The sequence below is a fragment of the Bos indicus genome, chromosome 26, assembly GCF_029378745.1.
Source record: "Bos indicus isolate NIAB-ARS_2022 breed Sahiwal x Tharparkar chromosome 26, NIAB-ARS_B.indTharparkar_mat_pri_1.0, whole genome shotgun sequence".
Taxonomy (NCBI): domain Eukaryota; kingdom Metazoa; phylum Chordata; class Mammalia; order Artiodactyla; family Bovidae; genus Bos; species Bos indicus.
The window spans coordinates 23870094-23894717 of NC_091785.1; the positions used below are offsets into that span (position 1 = coordinate 23870094).

The 24624-nt window shown below is 48.8% G+C and overlaps 1 protein-coding gene across 3 annotated transcripts in view; it reads left to right on the forward strand.

The window, feature by feature from the left end:
• The window catches only part of PDCD11 (programmed cell death 11), a 41037-nt gene extending 17944 nt beyond the window's left edge, over nucleotides 1-23093 (forward strand). For 2 of the 3 annotated variants that reach the window (XM_070780759.1, XM_070780760.1), the window contains exons 16-36: nucleotides 600-770; nucleotides 1554-1773; nucleotides 2574-2723; nucleotides 3142-3257; nucleotides 4838-5379; nucleotides 6298-6360; nucleotides 11383-11491; nucleotides 13076-13165; nucleotides 13344-13449; nucleotides 13873-14050; nucleotides 16041-16097; nucleotides 16896-17018; nucleotides 17578-17700; nucleotides 18051-18351; nucleotides 18556-18669; nucleotides 19288-19437; nucleotides 19649-19899; nucleotides 20585-20753; nucleotides 21249-21402; nucleotides 21890-22055; nucleotides 22772-23093. In XM_070780759.1, the coding sequence (XP_070636860.1) occupies nucleotides 600-770; nucleotides 1554-1773; nucleotides 2574-2723; nucleotides 3142-3257; nucleotides 4838-5379; nucleotides 6298-6360; nucleotides 11383-11491; nucleotides 13076-13165; nucleotides 13344-13449; nucleotides 13873-14050; nucleotides 16041-16097; nucleotides 16896-17018; nucleotides 17578-17700; nucleotides 18051-18351; nucleotides 18556-18669; nucleotides 19288-19437; nucleotides 19649-19899; nucleotides 20585-20753; nucleotides 21249-21402; nucleotides 21890-22055; nucleotides 22772-22943 (3525 nt within the window). In that variant the 3' untranslated portion in view covers nucleotides 22944-23093. The remainder of the gene's footprint in view (nucleotides 1-599; nucleotides 771-1553; nucleotides 1774-2573; nucleotides 2724-3141; nucleotides 3258-4837; nucleotides 5380-6297; nucleotides 6361-11382; nucleotides 11492-13075; nucleotides 13166-13343; nucleotides 13450-13872; nucleotides 14051-16040; nucleotides 16098-16895; nucleotides 17019-17577; nucleotides 17701-18050; nucleotides 18352-18555; nucleotides 18670-19287; nucleotides 19438-19648; nucleotides 19900-20584; nucleotides 20754-21248; nucleotides 21403-21889; nucleotides 22056-22771) is intronic. The other variant, XM_070780761.1, reaches the window with a different exon arrangement.
• Nucleotides 23094-24624: the final 1531 nt, after the last annotated feature.

Here is a 24624-nt window from a genome sequence, read left to right on the forward strand (position 1 = left end):
TCTCAGGGCGCTTAGTGCTTGTCCCCGAGCTGGAACAGTTGGTAAGTACCCGCTGTCTCTTTTCTTCCCTCCCCCTCTCCCCTGCTGAGATACGGGTCTCAGAATATTCCTTTTGGTCTTAGTGTGACAGCTTAGAAGGAAGACCCTGCCTTCTTTCTCACAGAATGTAAAATGAAATCTCAGAATGAAGATGGACAGAGAAGGTGAAATAGGGTTGGTTGGTATAAGATGGAGGCAAGAGAGGTGGTGTCATGGCTGATCCAGCTGCCAAGCCACAGGGATGAGCCATTCCCTTCCGGTCCCCTCTGGTGTCTAGAGATAAGTTGATAAGAAAAGGAATGAAACAGTGATCCCCAGACTGCAGTGTGTGTCAGAGTCACCTGGAGGGTTTTGGTCCAACAGAGCCTGCTGTCCCCCCCGTCCCCACCCCGTCTGATTCAGCAGGTCTGGTGTGTAAGGGTTTGCCTCAGGTTCCAGGTGATGTGGTGGCTGTTCATCTGCACACTCAGAGAATCACTGTGGTAGAGTGGAGAAAGGAGACGGGAGAGGTGGACAGTGCGTCTGCCCTTTTTGGAACATTCCTTGATGAAGTCCACTAGCTCCTTTCCAGGAAGCCAGCCTTGGTCTCCGCAGTAGAGGGTGGCCAGAATCCCAAGAGCTTCTCAGAAATCCATCCCGGAATGCTGCTTATTGGTTTTGTGAAGAACATCAAGGACTACGGTGTGTTCGTCCAGTTCCCCTCAGGTCTTAGTGGACTGGCCCCCAAAGCTGTAAGTTCAGATTCCTGCACAAGGGCCTTTGAGGGGAGACAACAGGGTCACAGACCCGGAGGGCTGGTGGGGAAGAGCAGGATACTCTATATTCTCTTGAAACACTCTCAGGGGCATCACATAAAGGTGCTGGGTGAGAAGGAGTGGAGCTGAGATTCCATCTGCAATCCTCTTGCCCGTTGTGTGTCCTGGCTCAGGGCTGTGTCCTGGAGGAAGGGGTAACTTTCCACTTCATGCTATGGCATTGGGAAGGTCATTGGATGGCCATCTTTTGCAACTGAAGAGGATCCTAGAGATCCCACAGGATCACTTAGGCTACTGCATACACTGAGATCCAGAGGGCGAGGGAGTCTTATCAAAGCCCGTGTAAGATGGTGGAGAGCAAAGGGCTCATCACTCATTTCTGCCACAGACTGTTCATAAATCTCTCATCCCTTTCCTCAGTGTGTTTCCCTCATGTCTTGCCTGGGCAGGTCTCATTTGTATCTCCTGCCAAAACAATTTTAAAGATGGGAGCAGAGGGGAGGGCCCCAGAAGCATGCATAGTGAGGGGCAGAGAGTTGCTCTGGGCCTTCTTAGCTGGGTGGCCTTAGAAGGCTGGGTTGGCAGCCAGAGCACCTCCTGTGTATTTATGGAAGGGGAATACAGCTGTACTCAGAACTGGAGGTACTTTGTTGGGGTACACCTACTGCCTCACAGATTTCTTTCTGGGTGTTTTAAGGGGGTTGTTCTGATAGAGGCTTCCTTTCCTTTCTTCATTTTGTGCATGATTCTTCCCTTTAGATCTTGAGTGACAAGTTTGTGACCTCCACAAGTGACCACTTTGTCGAGGGGCAGACAGTGGTTGCAAAGGTGACCAATGTGGACGAGGAGAAGCAGCGGATGCTGCTGTCGCTGCGGCTGTCGGACTGCACCCTGGGGGACCTGGCCACAACCAGCCTCCTCCTCCTGAGCCAGTGCCTGGAGGAGCGGCAGGGCGTCCGGAGCCTCATGAGCAACCGAGGTGGGGGCAATAGGGCAGACGATGAGGGCCAGGGTGGAGCGTGTGCAGCCTCCATTAGGCCTGTCTGTTCCAATGAGTTGTTTGGCTCCCCCGATATTTAAAAAAACAAGGCTAAACTTTTGAAAATGGGAGTAGGACCTCTGAAAAGGGCACAAATCTGTTAGGGTACTGCTCAATAAATGTTTATAAAGTGAACACCCCTGTTTAACTGCCACCCAGATTCCAATAAAAGATCATCACTGTTAGCCCAGGAGTTGCTATGCTCCCTCCCAGTCCAGAATCCAGATTCCCCTGAGTTCTGTGGCCTCAGGTTTGCATTTGTGTGAGTCCATTCACCCCTTCACTTTTTGTTCCTTTATTCATCACGTGTGGTGAGTGATAAAATGGAACCAGGGACCTGCTGGAGGACTTTGTGGGGGTGTTAGTCTGATCCTCCTAAATGTTGAAGTTGTGTAGAATTGTTGGAACCCTGATGGGATTTGGGAATGAGAAGCTTGAAAGGGTAGCTTCCAAACAGAAAGGATGAAAATTCCAAAGCCAAGACAAAGCCTGTGTTCCTGACATTGATTGGCTATTTCCATGGATTATGGCCAGGAGGGATTCGCAGGGGTCATAGGTCTCTGCCTGTGATGGGAGTGTTCATGGACATCAGACATTTTCACCAAGAGTGGTTTTACCTTCACAGTGTTTCCAATGCAGTGTTGGAAATGTCCTCCGTATGGCAGCATATTTCCAAAGGGAAAAGAATGGTGAGTGTTGTTTCATCTTGTTAATCCCTGTTTCCTTTGGATTTCTGTCAGACTCTGTGTTAATCCAGACTTTGGCTGAGATGACCCCGGGGATGGCCCTTGACCTGGAGGTGCAGGAGGTGTTGGAAGATGGTTCTGTGCTGTTCAGTGAGGGCCCCGTGCCCGGCCTGGTCCTGAGAGCCAGCAAGTATCATCGGGCAGGTGAGTGCATCTCTCTCACCTGTCTGGGTTGGTAGGGGAACCCTTTGCCCATTCCTCTGCTGGGTACAGAATTTCCAAATACATAGACTAAATGAGCTGATTCAATGGAAGTTTTTGGCATGCTTATCTTGTGTAAATGCAAACGAAGACAGCCGCAATACTAATGAAGGTTTAGGTATGAATCCTTTTATTGTTGTATTTGGGTGAATCTAGATTTTTTATTTATCAGGTTGTGTAAATTGACACACTTGTATTATGGGAACTCAACCCTAGGCTTCCCTAACCCGTATAGACCCAGGACATAGGTCCTCTTCTGTTTTGTGCCTAAGGGCTGCAGGGTGGTTGGGGAGATGCTGTCTTCTTCCCCGCTGCCCGGCTCCAGGAGGGTGATCACATTGTGTGTGGTTCTGCACTGCAGGGCAGGAGCTGGAGCCTGGGCAGAAAAAGAAGGCTGTGATCTTAAACGTTGATATGTTGAAGTTGGAAGTACACGTTTCCCTCTGCCACGATTTGGTGAATAGAAAAGCTAAAAAGGTAAGCTTGTCGATTGTGGACTTCATTGCCATGATTTCAGAGGCACCTCCACCCCTTCAACCCCACATGCTCTGCAGATGCTTGTACACAGGGTAACTATGTGCCTGGATTTGTTTGGGTCATTCCCAGGTGTACCTATCGTCTGGTGTGCTTGGTTTTTTTGTTTTTGTTTTTTTGACTAAGCTGTGTGGCTTGCTGGATCTTAGTTCCCTGACCGGGGATTGAACCCAGGCCCTGGCGGTGACATCACAGGTCACAACCATGGGAGAGCCCGGGAATTGCCCTGGTGTGCTCATCAGTACAGTGATGTCCACTCTAGTTCAGGCGGGATGAATCACGTGGTCATCCTGATTAGGGCCCAGCTGGTGTCGTAGAGGAGAGCAGCAGGCAAGGTGGCGACTGTAGGACTGACGGACTGAGGGGTCCATGCAGAGGAGTGGAGGCCACTGTCAGCGTGGTGCCACGCGAGAGCATCTGGGCTAGTGTTGCTAAGGCATTGAGTTTTAAGAGAAGCCAGAATTTAATTTTTTTTTTCTTGAAATAGGTGTGGGAAATGTTAGAAACTCTTTTTTAAACATCATGTGAACCAAACAGAGCATGTCTGTGGGTAGTCTGACTCCAGGCTGTTCATCTGCACCCACTCTGTCCACTTTGTGTGGGCAAAGAATAGCTTCAAGAAAGCTCTCAAAATGAGAGCTTTCTCATTTTCTCTCCAGATGACACATATATTTCATCATTTTCTGAAGTACTTATTAAGCTTCTCATTGCATAGGGTATGTTACAGAGGATTATATAGATGTAATCCTTAACCTCTAGTTGCTTCTAATTTTGAGACTTTGAGACACAAAGAGAAGTAGCAAACAGTATTAACCCCTCACTAAGCTTTCTAACAGGGCTTCCCAGGTGGCACTAGTGGTAAAGACCCTCCCTGCCAATGCAGGAGACATAAGAGATGCAGGTTCCATCCCTGGGTCGGGAAGATCCCCTGGAGGAGGGCGCGGCAACACGACTGAAGCAACTTAGTATGCATGCATACAAGCTTTCTAGTAGGCCCCATTTCCATTTTATCATCTGAGTGAAGCTGGCTCTCGTGTAAAGGCGTGAGCACAGGTTGGATGATGGGGAAGGATAGGCTACATCCTCGTACATAGGAAGCTGTCGGTAGTGACTGTCTTGTTGGCTGAGTGAAAACATTGGGTGGAGAGCTGCAGGACTAGGAGAGCAGGAACCACAGTGTTGTGTTAAAGCTGGAGCACCGTTAGCAGTCACCTGGCTGTACATCAGAGTCACCTATAAAGTTCTGCTTTTGCCAGTTGTAGGATAGGACTAGGAATCTGAATTCAAAACAGAAGCTAACTCCAGGCGATCCTGACATAGTTCCTTGAGTGTGATCATGTCGACAGCCTCAGAATACAGGAGGGGAAACTGGGTCCAGGGAGTGGAGGCTAGTTTGCTCCAGCTCACGTGAGCCTTGGGTCCCCGGGACTCAGAGGGCTTCCTCAGTCACACCCTGCCCAGTGGGTGAGGAATGAGTCCTTGTGCTCTGTAAGAAGCAGGGATGGTGGTTTTCTGTTTTCCAGCTGAAGAAAGGCAGTGACCTCCAGGCCATTGTGCAGCACTTGGAGGAGTCCTTTGCTGTCGCCTCCTTGGTAGAAACTGGCCACCTCGCCGCTTTCTCCCTGACCTCTCACCTGAACGACACCTTCCGCTTTGACTCAGAGAAGTTGCAAGTGGGGCAAGGCGTCTCCCTAACCCTCCAGACCACAGAACCAGGAGTGACCGGTCTCCTTTTAGCCATTGAGGGGCCAGCTGCGAAGAGGACCATGAGACAGACCCGGAAGGACTCAGAGACAGTCGACGAGGACGAGGAAGTGGATCCGGCCCTGGTCGTAGGGACTGTAAAGAAGCACACCCTGTCCATTGGGGACGTGGTCACGGGGACTGTCAAGTCCATTAAGCCTACCCATGTGGTTGTGACCCTGGAAGACGGCATCATTGGCTGCATCCATGCCTCCCACATTCTAGATGATGTTCCAGTGGGCACGTCTCCTACTGCCAAGCTGAAAGTTGGGAAGAAAGTCACTGCCCGAGTGATTGGCGGGAGAGACATGAAGACCTTCAAGTATGGAAGCTTAGGGCGAGGGGCTGGCTTTTTTTTTTCAGCTTTGTTTTTATTTATGCAGAGGGTCTGGCTTTGAGGAGAGCTTGTTGTAATTGTGGGAGAAGGGATGGGAACTGGGGCAGGTTCCAAAAATCGTGCATATGTCAGATTTTCTTTGAGTTCACCAAAGTATTCACCAAAGAGTCCCTTTGTCTCTCTCTGTTTTTTAATGGTGTATAAGGTAGTGGTTAAGAGCAGTCATTTAAAGTCAGATCTGGGTTGAATTCCAGATTTGCCACTTAAAATTACACAACCACGAGTTAAACAGTTCCTTGGCTCTCAGTTTATTTTCCTAATTTGTGAAGTAGTGACTACCTTGTAGGGCCATCGCGACGACTGGAAAAGGACACCGGCCCCGAGTGTGCCTGCTGGGCTGTCTGACACATAGTTATTGCTCGGTATATATCAGCAGTTACTGTAATCCACTCCCCAGTACATACCTTAATTGTATTCATTTACTTTAAATCGAGTCACAGTTACGTTATTGCTGCAGAAGTCCTTGCTATAAGAAAACCAAAGAAGAATTCTAAGGCTAGCCAATAATTTGCATATTAATTTCAGTACCTGTGGGAACTTCAGTAAATAATTTATTCTCTCTAGGCCTCATTTAGAATGAAAGAGTTGGAGTATATTGTCTGTAAGGAAAATTCATTTCAGGCTTTAATATGATAATCCCAAAAGATCAGATGAGCTAATTTCTGAACGTTGACTCAGACATTGAGAATGGAAACCCTCAAGCCTGATGTTACCAGGGGGCGGTGTGCCGGTGGAATGGGTGGTTTTTTTAAGCTCGGTTGGGTGTGAAGTTAAAAATTCTGATCTCCAGATTATAGTGTGACAGAGAATAAGAGAATTGATCTGACTTTATTTCTTTTCCAGGTTTCTCCCAATAAGTCATCCCAGATTTATTCGAACCATCCCAGAGTTGAGTGTTCGGCCAAGGTGAGGGGAGCTCCAGTGGTTCCGTAGAAAGAGCATAGGCTTTGGAGTCAGGAACCTGAATTCTTAGTCTTAATTCAGCCAGTGTTGTGACTTATTTTGCCTCTCTCTGTCCAGGTTGTCTTTTTTGTCTTCAGAAGAGAGATTTGTCTGGTTTCTCAGTATAGCTAAATTAGAGAGATTATATGAAAATCAATGTGAAAGCTGTATTCAGAGTTTAAGTATCAATTTAAAGGCTGATTCCAAGTCTGTCTGTTGACGTTTGACAAAAAGAAACATTTTTGCTCTCAACCTAGTATTCTCAGTTCAGTTCAGTCATTCAGTCGTGTCCAACTCTTTGCGACCCCATGGACTGCAGAACGCCAGGCTTCACTGTCCATTACCAACTCCCGGAGCTTACTAAAAAACTCATGTCCATTGAGTTGGTGATGCTATCCAACCACCTCATCCTCTGTTGTCCCCTTTTCCTCCAGCCTCCAATCATTCCCAGCATCAGAGTCTTTTCAGATGAGGCAGTTCTTCACATCAGGTGGCCAAAGTATTGGAATTTCAGCTTCAGCATCAGTCCTTCCAATGAGTATTCAGAACTGATTTCCTTTAGGATGGACTGGTTGGATCTCCTTGGAGTCCAAGGGACTCTCAAGCATCAATTCTTCAAAAGCATCAATTCTTCGGTGCTCAGCTTTCTTTATAGTCCAACTCTTACATCCATACATGACTACTGGAAAAACCATAGCCTTGACCTTTGGCTAAGTAATGTCTCTGCTTTTTAATATGCTGTCTAGGTTGGTCATAGCTTTTCTTCCAAGGAGCAAGCATCTTTTAATTTCATGGCTGCAATCACCATCTGCAGTGATTTAGGGGCCCAAAAAAATAAAGTCTGTCACTATTTCCTCATCTATTTGCTGTGGAATGATGGGACTTGATGCCATGATCTTAGTTTTCTGAATGTTGAGGGTTTTTTTTTTTTTTGAATTTTGAGTTTTAAGCCAACTTTTTCACTCTCACTTTCAAGAGGCTCTTTAGTTCTTCTTCGCTTTCTGCCATAAGGGTGGTGTCATCTGCATATCTGAGATTATTGATATTTCTTCTGGCAATCTTGATTCCAGCTTATGCTTCATCCAGTCCAGCATTTCTCATGATGTACTCTAATATAAGTTAAATAAGCAGGGTGACAGTATACAGCCTTGACATACTCCTTTCCTGATTTGGAACCAGTCAGTTGTTCCATGTCCAGTTCTAACTGTTGCTTCTTGACCTTCATACAGATTTCTCAGGAGGCAGATAAAGTGGTCTGGTATTCTCATCTCTTTTAAGAATTTTCCACAGTTTGTTGTGATCCACACAGTCAAAGGCTTTGGCATAGTCAATAAAGCAGAAATAAATGTTTTTCTGGAACTCTCTTGCTTTTTCCATGATCCAGCGGATGTTGGCAATTTGATCTCTGGTTCCTCTGCCTTTTCTAAAACCAGCTTGAACATCTGGAATTTCATGGTTCACATACTGTTGAAACCTGGCGTGGAGAATTTTGAACATTACTTTACTAGTGTGTGAGATGAGTACAATTGTGTGGTAGTTTGAGCATTCTTTGGCATTGCCTTTCTTTGGGAGTGGAATGAAAACTGACCTTTTCCAGTCCTGTGGCCACTGCTGAGTTTTCCAAATTTGCTGGCATATTGAGTGCAGCACTTTCACAGCATCATCTTTTAGGATTTGAAATAGCTCAACTGGAATTGCATCACGTCCACTAGCTTTGTTCGTAGTGATGCTTCCTAAGGCCCACTTGACTTTGAATTCCAGTATGTCTGGCTCTAGGTGAGTGATCATATGCCATCATGGTTATCTGGGTCATGAAGATATTTTATAGTGCTTCTGTGTATTCTTGCCACCTCTTCTTAATATCTTCTGCTTCCACTAGGTCCATACCATTTCTGTCCTTTAATGTACTCATCTTTGCATGAAATGTTCCCTTGGTATCTCTAATTTTCTTGAAGAGATCTCTTTTCTTTCCCATTCTATTGCTTTCCTCTATTTCTTTGCATTCATCACTGAGGAAGGCTTTCTTATCTCTCCTTGTTATTTGGAACTCTGCATTCAAATGGGTGTATCTTTTCTCCTTTGCCTTTCGCTTCTTTTTTCACTGCTTTTTGTAAGGCCTCCTCAGACAACCTATTTGCCTTTTTGCATTTCTTTTTCTTGGGGATGGTCTTGATCACTGCCTCTTGTATAATGTCACGAACCTCCGTCCATAGTTCTTCAGGCACTCTATCAGATCTAATCCCTGGAATCTATTTGAACCTAGTATTCTAGAACTCACAAATTCCTAAACATACACCGTGTAGCCAAGAATACTTGTTCTTTGAGTGGACTACTGCTTGTTGACTGAAAATTTTAGGTCATACTCTGGTGGATTATGCAAAGGGATGTTCCACAAGGGATGCTGAGTGCGCTAGTAGAACTGGTAGTAGACTGGTAGAACTGGTAGTTCCGTGTAGTGGTGGATCCAGTTTGTCTGGGGTCATTCTTTCAGAGAATCTTAAGCATGTTGATCTGTGGGCCTGTCTGCTTCTGCTTCCCACAATCAAAAAAAAAACAGCAAAACCCAGCCTCTTGTAACTGGACAGGCCATCCGTGAGTGAAGCTAGACCCACAGTACTGCCAGTGCTTCTGCAGTCAGGCCCCCATCCATCCAGGCTGTAAGTCTTATGTGCCTAGGATGTCATGCAGGGACAGGACAGCTTAAACAGCTTTCTGAGGTTAAGGTTTGCTCAGCATCCCAAAGGGATCAGAAGAGAAGTGGAACAGTGCTGAGAGGGCTTGTGTCTGAGATAGGGACATACTTCTGGACCCTGAGCACCAGATGCTCACAGTGCTGTGGCAGTGTGGGTCAAGCCAGGAAACGAGTGCATTGCATTGAGGAGATGGGGGTGGAGAGTTACAGTGACAGACAGACAGGTGGACAGGCAAAACTGGAGCACATCTTGGACCTCCTCAGTGCACCTGTGTTGTATTGTTAATTATTTTATTTTAATCAATGCCTCTGAGAAGCATAGTATAAACACAATGGTATAACTGCTGTGTTTCTCAAATGCCTTTGTTTAAAATTATGCATCTTGAAGTCAGGAGGGAAAACATTTGTTTAATCGATGGTGTTGACTAACTTGACAAAATGCTTATTTTCAAAATGCAATATTTTCATTCCCACTTAGATATGGAGATCTCATGCACAAAGAGAATGTCCTATATCTTGGAGCAGAGTTCAGGGTGGGTGAAGGTCTCTCAAACTAGATGAGATGTTTCCTGATCAATTAATTACTCCTTTGGAGGGGCTGCAGTTAGGAGAGCAGACGGTTCAGGAGTCTTTATGTGTGTCTTGGGAATTCCTGCTAGTCGCTGAGTTTTCTCTTGGCATTAATGTAGTTATGGCTGCTTTTTTTTTTTTGAGAGAAAGGTAAATTAAAATAATTTGGGAAAAAGAAAAAAGATAACACATATTTGTAATGTGTGTTTGTGTTTTATTTTTAATTTTTTTCTTTTAGCTTAAACAGCAGACATCTATTTTCTCATGATTTTGGAGACTTTTGGTCTGAGACAAAGGTATCAGTAGTGTTTGTGCTTCTGAGGCCTGTCTCAGCTTGCAGATGGCTCTCTCCTCCCAGTGTCTTCATATGGGCTTTTCTTTGTATTTATCTGTGTTCTAATCTTTTTTCAAATTTTTTTTTATTGTGGTGAAAGCACAACGTAAATTTACCCTCTTAGCATATTGTTAGCTATATGCATGTGTTGTAAACAGATCTCTAAACTTTTTCATCTTGCATTAACTAAAACTCTATACCCATTCATTTCCTGCTCACCTCCCAGCCTCTTGCAACCATCATTCTACTTTCTGTTTCTTTGAGTTTGAGTTTGATGTCTTTAGATGCCTCATGTAGGTGGAGTCATGCATAGTCCTTCTGTGACTGGTTTATTTCACTTAGTACCATATTCTCAAAGTTCATAGGATATCTGTATTTCAGCTTTACTTGTATATGAGTTTCCTGTGGTTTTTATATTCACCAGTATTTGGCTATTATATGTTACAGTTTTACTAGTGTTACTTGTACCATGTTATTGACGAGTTCTGTTTTGTTTTAGAAATTTGGATGGGTAAGCTGGGCTAGGTTGGAATGGTAGGAGTTCTTTGCTTCCGTTGAAGTGATTTGTAGACTGATAATTTTCAGACCACATCTCCTCGTTGCTTTTCTGCATAGACAAAGAGAATCAAGAAAGTGGTAATGCCAGAGTAGCACAGGACAGAGCCCTGAATTTTTGAGTCAGAAGCTCTGACTTGAGTTCCTGGGTCTGTAGCATAAAATGAGTTTAATAGTATCTTTCCTTGGAGAAGGCAATGGCACCCCACTCCAGTACTCTTGCTTGAAAATCCCGTGGACAGAGGAGCCTGGTGGGCTGCAGTCCATGGGGTCGCTAAGAATCGGACACGACTGAACAACTTTACTTTCACTTTTCACTTTCATGCATTGGAGAAGGAAATGGCAGCCCACTCCAGTGTTCTTGCCTGGAGAATCCCAGGGACGGGGGAACCTGGTGGGCTGCCGTCTATGGGGTCGCACAGAGTCGGACACGACTGAAGCGACTTAGCAGCAGCAGCAGTATCTTTCCTGTTTGAGTCACACATGAGAGTGTAGTCACATTCATCTGTGAAAGCAGTTCTGCAAACAGTAAAGTGGTAGCTCAAGCATTGAAATAAGGAAGGTCATTTCATTTTCTACACTTATGAAGATTATTGTTGGCTACCTACTTTGTAGTTTGTTCATACCTAGGTGAGTGAGTTGGAAAGGATTAACTTTCATGCAGGTATTGTGAACATTCATTCCTGTTTATGAACAGAAATGGGGGTGTGCATGGTTGGTGTGTATGTGTTAGGGGAGTCCAGTAAAATTAATCCAAGGCCAGTTGGGGGAGATGGTCTCAAGCTAGAAGCTTACAGAGATTGGTTTACTCTTTCCATTGCCTTTCTGCAAACAGTGAGCTGAAGGAGGATGGCCATACTACTCTCAACACTCACTCTGTAAGCCCCTTGGAGAAGATTAAACAGTATCAGCCTGGTCAGACTGTGACTTGCTTCTTGAAGAAGGTGAGAAGTGCATGCCCTGCAATGCAGTGCTGTCTTTCTTACAGAAGAAAGGGGGGAGGAACTGGCAATGACCATTTGCACTAGGCTTTGATTCTGTGTTTGCTGCCTTGCTGATGTGTGGGAGATGGTAAAGCCCTCTGCTCCTAGAAAACATGTGGTCTGTTCAAGGAGCTAAATTTATGGCTTCCAAACAGCAAGCAACTCACAGTTCTATGTATTTGTAGATTTCTTGTACAAAATAGACAGAAAAATACATCATAGAGCTAGAATTTTAATCCAGTACTTTATTTTAAATAATGTAAAATTCACATTTCCGTGTCCACAAATAAAGTTTTATCAGAACATACAAGAAATAAAAAATTTTATTTGAAATAAAGTATTGGATTTTAGATTTTTGCCTTTCATAAAGCTCAGGAACAGTGTAAAACAATATGTAAATTGGGTGTCAGATTATGTCTTCAAACCCTAAGTGGAATCGTAGTTGAGTAAAGGGAAGAGATCAGTGAGAACTATACTGGTTAGAATATATCAGAGAGAAGGTCAAGGTCTGTCTGGGCTTGACCTTGAGGGATAACTCCTCTTCAGTGCTGCCAGAATCTTCCTGCATGAGCATCTGTCTAATTATGTCCATGATGCTTGATGCCTTTAGTTACTTTTTGTCTGTAGATATTCATAAACCCAAGATGCCTTAGAGTAATATTTAAGGTTCTTCAGAGGGAATTCCCTCGTGGCCCAGTGCTTAGGACTTTTCACTTCCACTGCCAGGGGTATGGGTTTGATCCCTGGTTGGGGGCTAAGATCCATAAGTGGCCAAAAAAAAGGACTCTTTATGATCTGACCTCGTGAATCTGGAGTACCGGTCATGCTGAAAACCTCTTTTTTCCCTTCTTTATTTCTACACTGGGGTACTGTTTCTTCCCATTGCCTATAATTCAAGGTCTAGCACAGATAACCTTCCCTTCTTACTAGTTCTCCTATAGAGGCTGTATACTCCTGTGTGTTGCTTTCTGCTCTAGTTATTTGCATACTCACTCAACTTACTTTTTGCAGACTGTAATCTCTCTGAAGGCAGGGCCTGGCTGTTATCACTATCATGCCGTGTGTAGTGGCTGCTTGATAAATGTTTTACTGGGTTGACTTGAAAATTGGGGTGTATATTTAGGGTAGAGCACTGTGTCAGTCAAAAAATCTAAACTGATTTAGAAATGAGATGTTAGTCCCTGAAGGCTGCTAACTCACTGTGTACAACTGAGCTTAGAGGCGGCTACGAGGTCAGTGGGATTGGTTCTGCTGCTTGAGGACGTTACCTCTGAGGCCTTGTCTGCCTCCTGATCAGCCGAGGCACCAGGAGGGATGTGTGTTCTGCTGTGCTGGTGGGGACTCTGAGCTAGACTGAGTAAAGCCTGTGAGAAGTGGAGGGTGGGCAGGGGCATTGGGCCGTGGGGGTGAGTTCCTGTTACTTGGGAAAATGTAGAATTAGGGCCCTTTCAGTGTGATTTTAGAAGTGTCTGTTTTAGTGAAAGGAAAAGAAGAGATGCTTGTATCTGCCCCATTCCATTTCTCCTCGTTTTTTTTCCCTCCTAGTACAACATGGTTAAGAAATGGCTCGAGGTGGAGATTGCTCCAGACATCCGAGGGAGAATTCCCTTGTTGCTCACTTCTCTTAGCTTCAAGGTCAGTGTGCCTGAGATGCCTGGAGAGGAAACCCCAGCTCCCTGAGCTCGACTTAATCCTTGGTGTGTGCTCACAGTGGGGACAGGAAACTGTCCCATAGGGGATACTTACTGTACTGTGGTTTTAGATAAATGACAGCCTTTCTTCAAACATCAAAGGAAATTTTTTGTCCTTCTAGGTTCTGAAACATCCAGATAAGAAGTTCCAGATTGGCCAGGCCCTGAAGGCCACCGTGGTTGGCCCAGCAGAGTCCTCCAAGGCCTTCTTGTGTCTTTCACTCATAGGTGTGGTGATGAAATGGGACCTGGTCAAGGAAGGGAGGGGGTGGAAAGGGTTGGGAGAAGGCCTTAGTCATCGCCCAGGTTGAAGGGTGCCGTGGATGTTGGCATCCTCAGAAAGTCTAGTGCGGAGGCTGTGTCCTTGGAACAGCTTTTCTCCAGGAGCTTTGCTCTGTGGCCTGTGTCTGAGACACCTTTACCTACAGTTGTTTTTCTTAGGTCTCTCAGAAAGGGTCATCCAACACTCGGCCCTGGCATCCTTGACCACGTGGTACAGTGGTCTGGGTCTGTGTGATTATTCCGGTCCACTCATCCTAGACACCCTGAGCCCAGACACCTTCACCTCCCGCCAGCCTCTGGTTGGCTACTGTCTCAGCTTCTTTCTTGGCTCACTTCTTTTTCCCTGAATCTGGTTCATTGTCCTGCCAGGTCCTCACAAACTCAAGAAGGGGGAAGTGGCCATGGGCCGTGTGGTGAAGGTGACGCCCAAGGAGGGGCTGACCGTCTCCTTCCCCTTTGGGAGGGTTGGAAGAGTCAGTATGTTTCATGTAAGTGACTCCTACTCAGAGACGCACCTGGAAGACTTCGTCCCACAGCAGATTGTCAGGTAGGCTGGATTCTTTTCCTTTTCCCCACTATCTGTGGGATTGGTGGGGATTTTTGGGGTTTTGATTTTTTTTAATTATAGGTGTGTGGTTTTGTACCAGAAAAAAAATAGCATATAAGATGGAAACTGAACATTGCTGTTGCTCCTCTGTTTCTCCATCACTTTTGCTTTGATTTCTTTCAAGACTCTAATATATGTAGTTATAATTTTCCCTTATGTAATAGTAGAATTTAATTTTCTATACTGTTCTGCAACTTGCTTTTTCTTAATAGCAGTGACTCATGCACTTTTTCTTTCCTATGCTAGTATTTTGAAAACTTCCTTGTTCTTTTACCTTACTTTTATCATTTTTTTTTGAGTTGCATTTTGTGTTTTTTTAAACTCAGTTTATGTAAATAATTCTGTTGATGGACAGTAATGTTGAAGTCAGTATGTTTGCACATATGTTTGGATACTAGTGCAAGTATGTGTGTGAAATAAATTTCTAGAAGTAAAATTGATGGGTTAAATAATGTTAAACATCTTGCCAAAGTATCTTCTAAAAGGACTGTGCTGAATTTTATTTCTATTAACAGTTAATGTGTCTGTTCATATTTCACACCTCTGTCAACACTGGGTATTTTTTCTGTGTGGCATGTGGGATCTTATTTCCCCAACTAGGGATCAAAACCATGTTCCCTGCATTGGGAGTACAGAGTTTTAACCACTGGATCACCAGGGAAGTCTTGACACTGGGACTTAATTTTATCTAACACTGGATATTCTTAATTTTTAATCTTTGCCACTGAATAGGCCCAGAGTGATCTCTTAATTTAACTTGAATTTCTCTTACTGGCCATTTTTCATGGTTGTTGGCTGTTTACATTTGTTCTGTGCTTTGCTTGGTCAAGTTGCTTTATTAACTATTTTGGATGCACAGAGTTTTGAAACCATTTTATAGCCTGAATAAACTAGCATTGGAGAGGCATATTTCAGCTTGGTACAATATGTACTTTTCTGACAGTCACACACAATTATCCAGCAATGGAGTAGGCACCTTCCGGAGGGTGAGACTGGAAAGCAATAATTGCTCTTTCCCATCTCGAGTGTCCCAGCCACCAGCACCTGCCTTCATTCTCAGCCACTTGCCAGAGCTCAACAGCACAAAAATGCCCAGGGCCTAGGAGAAGAAGAATGTCACAGAGAAATCCAGAATCATTTCTTTTCTTTAGGCTTACAAAATACAGATGTGATTTTTCTATTTTCAGCAAAATATATTTTTAAAATAACCTTATAGTTAAGCATATGAGTAGTGTTCAGTTGTAGTTCCTTGACTTATAAGTTAACTCCCTAAAGGCAGACAGTCCCTTCAGCTCCTTCCCTGCATTAAGGGCTGTGATGCCCTGGTGGGAAACACAGATGCCATCGTGGGAGGATTTGGGCTGTATTGTTGCTGAGACCCTTCCTCCTGGTAAGATTCTCTACCCTGTAACTTTGGGTGGTTACTTGCTATTTTCTGTGATGTGAGTGTGGAAGCCCCCTAGCAAGAGTAAACCCTACTTTCCCTGCAGAAGCCTTCCCCGCTTAGGTCTCACTCGGGGGGCCGCCTCTGAACTGTGAATCCGCAGTGGTCCTGGCCCGTCCCTGCCACGGTTCCCTGGGTGAGTCTCTCCACGAGATCAAACCCTCCAAACTCGTGACACGGGGCAGGTCTCATCTCCTGCGTGTTCCCCACGTGGCTCTGCATGCCTTCCAGAGGGCTCGCGTGTCCTCTGGTTTCCTCCTGCCAGCACCGTTCTTGGGTGAGAAGAGCAAGTAGCGCTGCTTTTACCTGATGGACTGAGGCCCAGAGAAGGGCCTTGTTCCGAGTCCCTCAGCAGGTGGTCAGCAAGCTGAAGAGCAGAGCCCTCACTCTCGCCTGTTGCTCAGCCTTGTGAGAGGAAGCCGAGGCCCTCTCCCGTCTCCCAAGCTCCTGGGGTCTCCATTGCCTTCTCCTTTGTTCCCGTTCTAGGTGTTATGTCCTGTCCGCTGCGACCCCTGTATTGACTTTGTCGCTGAGATCATCCAGGTGAGTGTCTGTGTCATCGGGACAAGAATCGGGGAAGAACCTCCCAGAGGACTGAGGAGAGGCTGCGTGGATCTGACAGGGCTTTGGGCCTCCCAGCTTGCCTCACCACTCACCTCCTTTATGCCTGGCCCTGTTTTTATCCAGAAAAGCTGAGGACATTCTAACTGTAGAAGAACCTGTCTGCTCAGGCTCTTGTTTCCCAGGAAAAGGTGCAGACATCCAGAGTGGGGCTTGGGCTTGCCTGTTGGTGGTCCTGGTGAAGGGAGGTGATGTAGCCCCCAGTGTTACACAGCAGGGGCGAGTGCCGTCAAGTGGTTTGGCCTGAAGTCATGGTTTGAAATGGACATTTATGAGGCTTGACCTCCCTCTGGCTTGACCATCCTCTCCCTGTTACTGTTAGCACTGTCCAGAGCTGACAGGACTTCAGGAGAAGGTGGGGCTGGGCTCTTCAGGCGATGTCCTACTGACAGGTCCAGAGTCACATTCTTACAAAGAGTTGTTACCACAGGAGGTCTTCCCAGGTAGTGCGGTGGTGAAGAATCCTCCCACCAGTGAGGGAGATGCAGCAGATGTGGGCTGATCCCTGGGTGGGGAAGATCCCCTGGAGCAGGAAATGGCAAGGGGCTCCAATATTCTTGTCTGGGAGATTCCATGGACAGAGGAGCCTGGCGGGCTACAGTCCATGGGCTGGCAGAGTCTGACATGACTGAGTGACTGAGCACATTATCATGGGAGAGTTAGGGGTGAGGGTGGGCAAAGGGATTAGAGGTATGTGTGTAAGCCTTTTTATTCCTTTAGGACGAACCCAGAGACGAAAAGCAAAATAACAGATCCAGAGATTAACTCCATTGAGGACCTTGAGGAAGGGCAGCTCTTGAGGGGCTTTGTGAAGTCCGTCCAGCCGTCCGGCGTGCTCGTAGGGTGAGTGAGGTGGAGCCTGGGGACGTGGACCAGCCCCGTGTCCTCCAGGAGCCTCTCCTGGTTGGCCCCCGCTGCTCCCTCAGTCACCATCTCTGAAGGAACGTGAAGGAAGGAGACTCTTGAGTTCCCACAGTGCTTTAAATTCCAAGTCTTTTCATACTTTTAAAAAAAGTTTTAAATTATTCTTCTGTTTGGTGTTTTGGACAAAGAATATGGCATGTCACGATTTGTAAGCATTCCGTGAGCTGCCGGTGCCAGACGCTGCATCCTCCCTTGCTGTTACTATGTTTTCTTATTGTCTTCTGTCTTTCTAGCAGCTTTTGAGTTGTGTGGTGTGATGCTCTGATATGGGGTGAAAAATACCTTTCAATTATATCTTCGTTATGCAGGATGATTTTTCCAGTCTACAAAGCCCTCTTTATTTAGTTGAATGCCAAGAACCTTGTGTCTGTTGTAAATCCTTGTCCCACTTGGGTCTCTGGAAAGGTGCGGGCACTAGCTTGGCTGGGACTCCATTGCCATGTTTACAACCACGGAATGCTTGTCTCTCTCCTGTCAGCCTTGGCTCCTCAGTTACGGGTTTGGCCCGACACCCACACGTCTCCCAGCACAACCAGTCCAAGAACGCTCCTTATGACAGACACCTCCCTGAGGGGAAGCTGCTCACAGCCAAGGTCCTACGGTAGGTGCCTTCTCTCTCTCTTACCCCTCTCTCTGGGAACTCTGGGAGGAGATTGAGAGGTAAACTTTAAACATCATGGCCTAGGTAATGGTAAATGTGGTCCATGAACTCCCTTTGTTTGGCGCCTTCTGCCTCAGCTCCTGAAAGCAGGTGTGTACTTTTCCTTGCACAGCACCTGTAGCTGGGGCCGGAGGAAGGGGCAGCACAGCCACGCTCTGTATTTTTCTGCCAAGTGTTGTACGATGTGTGGGTCATTCCCAAGCTGACTGAATGATTCCAGGGCAGGTGGGGGCAGGACCCGCTGTACTGTGTGGTCCTCGTCATCCACTCTCCCTGCCATGCTGTCGTAGCCTGAACCATCAGGAGAGCCTGGTAGAGCTGTCGCTCCTCCCCGACGCCACTGGAAAGCAGGACGTGCTTTCTGCCCCCCTGGGACAGCCACCTCCAAAGCAAGAGGGCAGGGAAACGGAGGCCGCGGAGAGAAACCACGAGGGAAAAGCAAAGGAGAAGAAGAAGCAGAAACAGAAAGAGAAGAGAACTGGGAAGGGGCAAGAGGGGGCGCAGCCACCCAGCAAGGATAAGAAAGAGCCCCAGAAGCCCCAGGCAAAGAAGCTGGGCAAGCGGCCCCACCCCGAGTCCAGCAGTGAGCAGGTAGGGCCCTCAGGAAGATGGCCTCCCCTCACGTGGAAGGCGAGCCTTCTAGAAGCCACCAGCAGCTGCCTCGCCGCATCCTCTTGGACTGAGAGCAGCTGAGTTTGGGTGGGGCGCTGGGTGCTGCTGGGAGGGCAGGGATCAAGCACCCCCTGGGCCGTGGAGAGAAGCGAGACTCAGCATCATCCCTGCCTGTCATCCCAGGAAATCGGGAACAAGAAGCAGAAGAAAGCTGCCCTGTCCGAAGAGGACGACAGTGGTGTGGAAGTGTATTACCGAGAAGGAGAAGAGGCAGAAGAGATGAGCATGTTGCCCAAGGTGAGGGGCGGCATGGTTGGGAAGGGCTGCTCCGGGAGGAGGGTCCCTGGTCTCCCGCCTGAGGACTGGGCTGTCATCAGCACCCCTTTTTTGTCTTCATTTTCTGTAAAATAGGAAAAGGTGGCGAGGCTAGTTTCCTCAGTTGGTCATCAGGTCCCAAGGACAGGGCCCCTGCTTAACTGTTGAGTGGGCTTAAGAGTCAATTCTAATTCACATTTATTAAGTGGAGCTAAATTAAATTAGTCAGGAGGTGGGAGAGCCGGCAAAGAAAGGCTTTCAGCCTGTCTGAGACTGTCTCCTAGTGAGAAATGAGGACACCACCAAGGACCGGTGTGGAAGGGCTTCCCTGCCTCCCTCAGAGCGTTCTGCACACCTCTGTCCTAGCATTAATGTGTGTATGCATATGTAGCTCTTAAAGAATTATTACTTAAGTTTACTTATTTACAAAGAAAGCTTTTCGTCACTCCTGTAAGTTTCCCCAGTGGACCAGGGTGTAGCCTGGTGTAGACCTCTAGGTTTCTGGGCACGGTGGGAGCCCCTCCTCCTCCAGTGGGAAGGGGTGGGGGAGCAGGGGCCGCTGGGCCCAGTGCTGGCCTCACGCACGCCTTTGATGCTCAGGAGAAGCTGACCAGGCCAGCAGAAGCGCCCCGGCTGCAGCTGTCTTCCGGCTTCGTTTGGGATGTGGGTCTGGACACCCTGACCCCGGCCTTGCCACCTCACGGAGATAGCTCGGACAGCGAGGAGGACGAGAAGCCAGAGCAAGCCACGGTGCCGTATCTTCCAGGGCATCACCTCTTTTGCAGGGACCCTTGGGCTCCCATGCTCTGCCCTAGCCTCGGTGTCTCTTCTGGCGGGTGGGGCCATCCCAGGCGGGGAGTGATTGCCGAGCCGCAGACTGCCCTGCAGGCTCCTGGCTTCCACTGCAGACCTCTCCGGGTCTGAGGAGCAGACGACTCACCCGCTGCTCTGCTTTCCACAGCAGAAGAAGAAAAGCAAGAAGGAGAGGGAGCTGGAGAAGCAGAAGGCAGAGAAGGAGCTGTCCCGCATCGAGGAGGCGCTGATGGATCCTGGGCGACAGCCGGAGTCGGCCGAGGACTTCGACCGACTGGTGCTGAGCTCGCCCAGCAGCTCCCTCCTGTGGCTGCAGTACATGGCCTTCCACCTGCAGGCCACAGAGATCGAGAAGGCCCGGGCCGTGGCCGAGAGGGCGCTCAAGACCATCTCCTTCAGGTCCCGGCCCCGCCGTCCTGCTTTGGGCCCCGTCTTTCCTCAGGGAGGGCCGTGTTTCCTCCACAGGCCTGCGGCAGTTGGGGTGACTGCTACCAGGGCCCATGGCTTCACAGGCTTTCTCTCAGAGGCCGGTCGTGACATAGATCTGCTCATTTATATTTCATGGTCCTCTTCACTGAGAGAGCTAGGGTCACATTTCCATGAGTCCCTACACTTCAGGTGCCCCACTTGGAGAAAAGTAGAAGAGGAAAAACTTGCCTCTCCACATACCTGGGTGAAAATCCTGGTGTGACCATCTTCCAGGCCGAGGTTCTAGCAGGTTTCCCAAAAGCTAGTGAACAGGGATGGTGCTCCTGTGCATCATTATCGTAGTTTGAGGGGAGATTCAGACCACAGGTTCTGCCCCATCCAGCCCAGACCTCAGGCCAGTTTGAGATTTGGTAGATTTCCTTCCCAGGAGTGGAGGCAGAAATCAGGGGAGCCTCAGACCCCGCAGCCATGGATCGGGGTTCCTGCTTCTACATGAGCTGCGTGGGGATGGGGGCTCTCAGTGCCGGCTTGTGGGGTTGGGGACTGAGGACATGGGTGGAGCCTGGGGAGGGGCCGTGGCTCTAGCCCCCCACTTGGGAGTGGGGGCTCATGGGGCTGAGAGGATGGACTCATGTGCTGACTCTTCTCCCTCCAGAGAGGAGCAGGAGAAGCTGAACGTGTGGGTGGCCCTGCTGAACCTAGAAAACATGTATGGCTCCCAGGAGTCGCTGACCAAGGTCTTCGAGCGGGCCGTGCAGTACAATGAGCCTCTGAAGGTCTTTCTCCATCTGGCTGACATTTACACCAAGTCAGAGAAATTCCAGGTAGGGGTCTGGGCCAGGCAGCCGGCTTCCAGAGGGGCCTCAGCCACTCAGAGACAAGCTCCTGGAAGTCCCTGAGGCAGCGGGGACGTCTCGGAGAGGGGGAAACCCCTGCCTCTGGGCCCAGTCCTGCCCGAGGCTTGCTCGTCTTCAGGTGGGAGAAGTCGTTTCCCCCACCCTTGAGCCACCAATAGAGGTGTCACAGACGGGAGGCGATGTAGCCCAGTCGCCCCTTTCGTCTCTCCTCGCCCTCATCGTGCTCACGCGCTCTCTTCTAGTCTCGACCTCCTCGCGGCATGGGATTAGGAGGGAGACTCCCCAGCACATGCTCTCGTCATCCCGGGTGCCTGCCCTTTCCCCTCACATAGTGGATCAGGGCCTGGTCACTGAGGGAGCCCCTGAGCCCAGGGCTAGCTTCCCACGAGCGTAGCCATCTGTCTCTGTCGTTGCCCCCTCTGCTCTCATCCACTCTCTCAGCTTACATCATTCTTCCCACAGGAAGCTGGCGAACTCTACAACCGGATGCTGAAGCGTTTCAGGCAGGAGAAAGCTGTCTGGGTCAAATACGGCGCCTTCCTTCTGCGAAGGGGAAAGGCGGAGGCCAGTCACCGTGTGATGCAGCGAGCCCTCGAGTGCCTGCCTAAGAAAGAGCGTGAGTGCTCGTTCCTTCCACCCACACAGATCCTGAGCACAGTAGAATCTGGGCAGGGGCATGGGGGTCTTCTCATCCAAGGGCTGGTTTAGGGAAGCCTTCTGGAGGGTACATAGCTTGCTCTCTATTGATTATATACTCCTGAACATGTGCTCGTGTTGCATTTTAAATGCTAAACTCCAGAGGTTGAGGAACAAAAAAGGGATTAGCATCAATTCTTTGCCTGTGCCTGCCCGCCCCACACCTACCTCCCATCCCCCATCCACCTTCTGGGCCCAGAGAGTAGAATGTCTGCTGTTTGGGAGTCATAGAGCAGTGCCCATCTGTGTATTTAGCCCTCAACCTGCCCCTGCATCCCTCTTGTCATCACCTGGGTCTCAGGACCCAAGGGCAGGAAATCAGGCATCAGACTCTGTGCCTGTAGAGTCATGTGTTGTGATGAGGATGTCTCTCTGCTTTCTATGCCTGAGCCGTCCTCTCCCTGCAGACGTGGATGTGATCGCCAAGTTTGCGCAGCTTGAGTTCCAGCTAGGGGATGCGGAACGCGCCAGAGCCATTTTTGAGAGCACACTGAGCATCTACCCGAAGCGCACAGATGTCTGGTCGGTTTACATCGACATGATCATCAAGCATGGCAGCCAGAAGGAAGCCCGGTGAGAGGGGAGGATGGGCTGAGGCCTCATTCTCTGTGGCGGGGTAGGGGGCGGGCATTGACCACTCAGGAGTTTTAGCCCCGCACCAGCTCCCAGCACCCCAGTTCTCTAACTCTGTCTGGAAAATGGCTTTGACATGACACAGCAGGTTCTGTGGCATTCACATTTCCAATTTCTTTTTCTACCTTGGGGGCCAGCCACCGGTCTGGATGAAACCTCGGCTGGGAGGTAGTCTGGCCCCAGGCCTGGGAGTCAGGAGACAGGGTTTTCCTCATAATTAATGCTGAGCCTGGCTTTCATAGTAGAGAGTGTTCACAGGCATGGTCTCACCTACCACTACCAGCATCCCCCCAAGACAGGGAGGATTAGAGATGGCTGGACTGTGGTCCAGAAAGAGTTGGCACCCGCCCACGCCTCTCGGTGAGTTTTAAGCAGAGCTGTCCTCACAGATCCACACCTTACTGGTGTCCCGTCCCATTAGCTCTGTCCTGATTCCCCGTGTGCCTTCAGGGCACTCGGCCCTGTAGCATCTTAGTCTGCTCCTCTGGAAAGCAGGGGTGGTGTTCTCTCTGTCCACGGACGTGACAGTTTATAATAGGAATAAAAATAAAGGTAGAAGTGGGAGTGCTCCAGAGCCTGAGAGCAGTGAGTGAAGGTCAGCCAGGAATCACGTGGCTAGGGACCAAGAGGCAAACGCCATCTGCTCTCCCTCCCAGGGCCATCTTCGAGCGGGTCATTCACCTGAGCCTGGCCCCCAAGCGAATGAAATTCTTCTTCAAGCGCTACCTGGACTATGAGAAGCAACACGGCTCAGAGAAGGATGTGCAGGCAGTCAAGGCAAAGGCCCTGGAATACGTGGAGGCGAAGAGCTCCATGATGGACGACTAGGGGCCGGCTGGCTCCAGGACACTGCGGGACCCTCAGGCGCCTGGGCAGTTGAGAAACTGTTGCCTGAGGGCTCTATTTAAGTGCTGCTTTTTCTGCAGCATCCTTGGGGTAATCCTGTCAAGATAAAAAGGAATTTGAGATTTCTTATAATTCCTTTTTGCTTGTCTTAAGAACCAATTTGTTTCATCTTTTTCCTTTTCTGGGGCTGCTCAGTGCTTGCAGGCAGCAGGCTTCTGGGTCCCCAGGGAACCTGAGAGTCTCCTTTGTGGGAGGTCCCTGGAGCAGAACGGAGGGCCGACTCCCCACAACCCTGGAGTCAGGATCCTACTGTGGCCCTGGCGGGCTCTTGGTCCAACTGTGGGTGTGGGTGGGGTGATCAGCAGGGTCCTGGGAGCAGGCCGAACCTTCTAGATTATGGGATCTCTGGACCTTGCCTCTGCCTCAGCTCCGTGGTACCTTGTGCCCCTTGGTGGAGGCTGTGAGGCTTGGACAGGAGGAGAGGCAGAGCCCAGAAGGGAATTCAGGGACCTGAGTGCCTGAGAGGAAGGTGACAGGTATCAGCTCAAACCACCTGGTGATGTCTCCTCCCGGGGCCAGTGGGGCCAGATTATCCAACCTCTCTGAACTGGGTGCCTCGTTTATGAAATGGGGTTAAAAAATCCTGCTTGAAGGATTTTATGGACTGAGTGAGAGCATGGATGTTATGTGCTGCCACAGGGCCTGGCACGTGCGGGCTCAGTGAGGACCTAGATTGACGTGCTGTGTGACCTTAGGAGACTACAGATTCTCTCTCTCCCTGCTGCTCCCCTGAGGAGAGCTTGCAGGGCAGAGGGCATTGACTGACTTGTTCCTTGGAACCTGAGGGAGAAGGGATGTGATGGGCCTGCTACACCCCCACCTCCCTGTAAATTTCCCAGAAAGACTGTCTAAGGATCCTGTTTTCCTGAATTAAGAGGCCAGCCCAGACCCAGCTAGTTGAAGCCAGTTCATTTTTGGCTCGGTCTTAAGGGAATTAAAAGCTTCCTTGGGCAGAGCTTTAAATGTCCTCAGAGCTGGGGAGCTTTTCTGTGGGAGATGACCGAGTCCCACGCCAGAGAGCGGGACAGGGACAAGGGAGAGTGCATCAGAGGTCCGAGAAGTGGCGGAGGTGCTCAGGCATGGCAGGCATGGGAGGGAGGCCATGCAGTGCTGGCCTGGTTCTCGCTTGTTAGCTCTGGGTTACGAGAGCTGGACTGCCCAGCTGAGCACAGGGGCCGGGTCTGCTGATTCCTGATGTCTAAGCCGAGCTTCCCTCTGAGAAAGGCCAGGCTCCATCTGTTTCCCAGATCAAATCAGATGACTGAACCCAGTTAAGAGATCATCAGCCCCAGGGCCTTCCTGCAAGTGGGAACACCTGCCTCTGCCTCCCCTGACCCCCAGCCCTCCCTTCTACCCATTTCAGTCTTGCCCAGGGTCTCTGTCCTCTTCCCTCCCCAGGTCTGGGATTTAGGCCTGTCCCCCCAGTAGCTCAGCTGGTAAAGAATCCGCCTACAATGCAGGAGACCCCAGTTTGATTCCTGGGTCGAGAAGATCCCCTGGATAAGGGATAGGCTAACCCACTCCAGTATTCTAGCTTGGAGAATCCCCATGGACAGAGGAGCCTGGCGGGCTGCAGTCCATGGTGTTGGAAAGAGTCGGACAT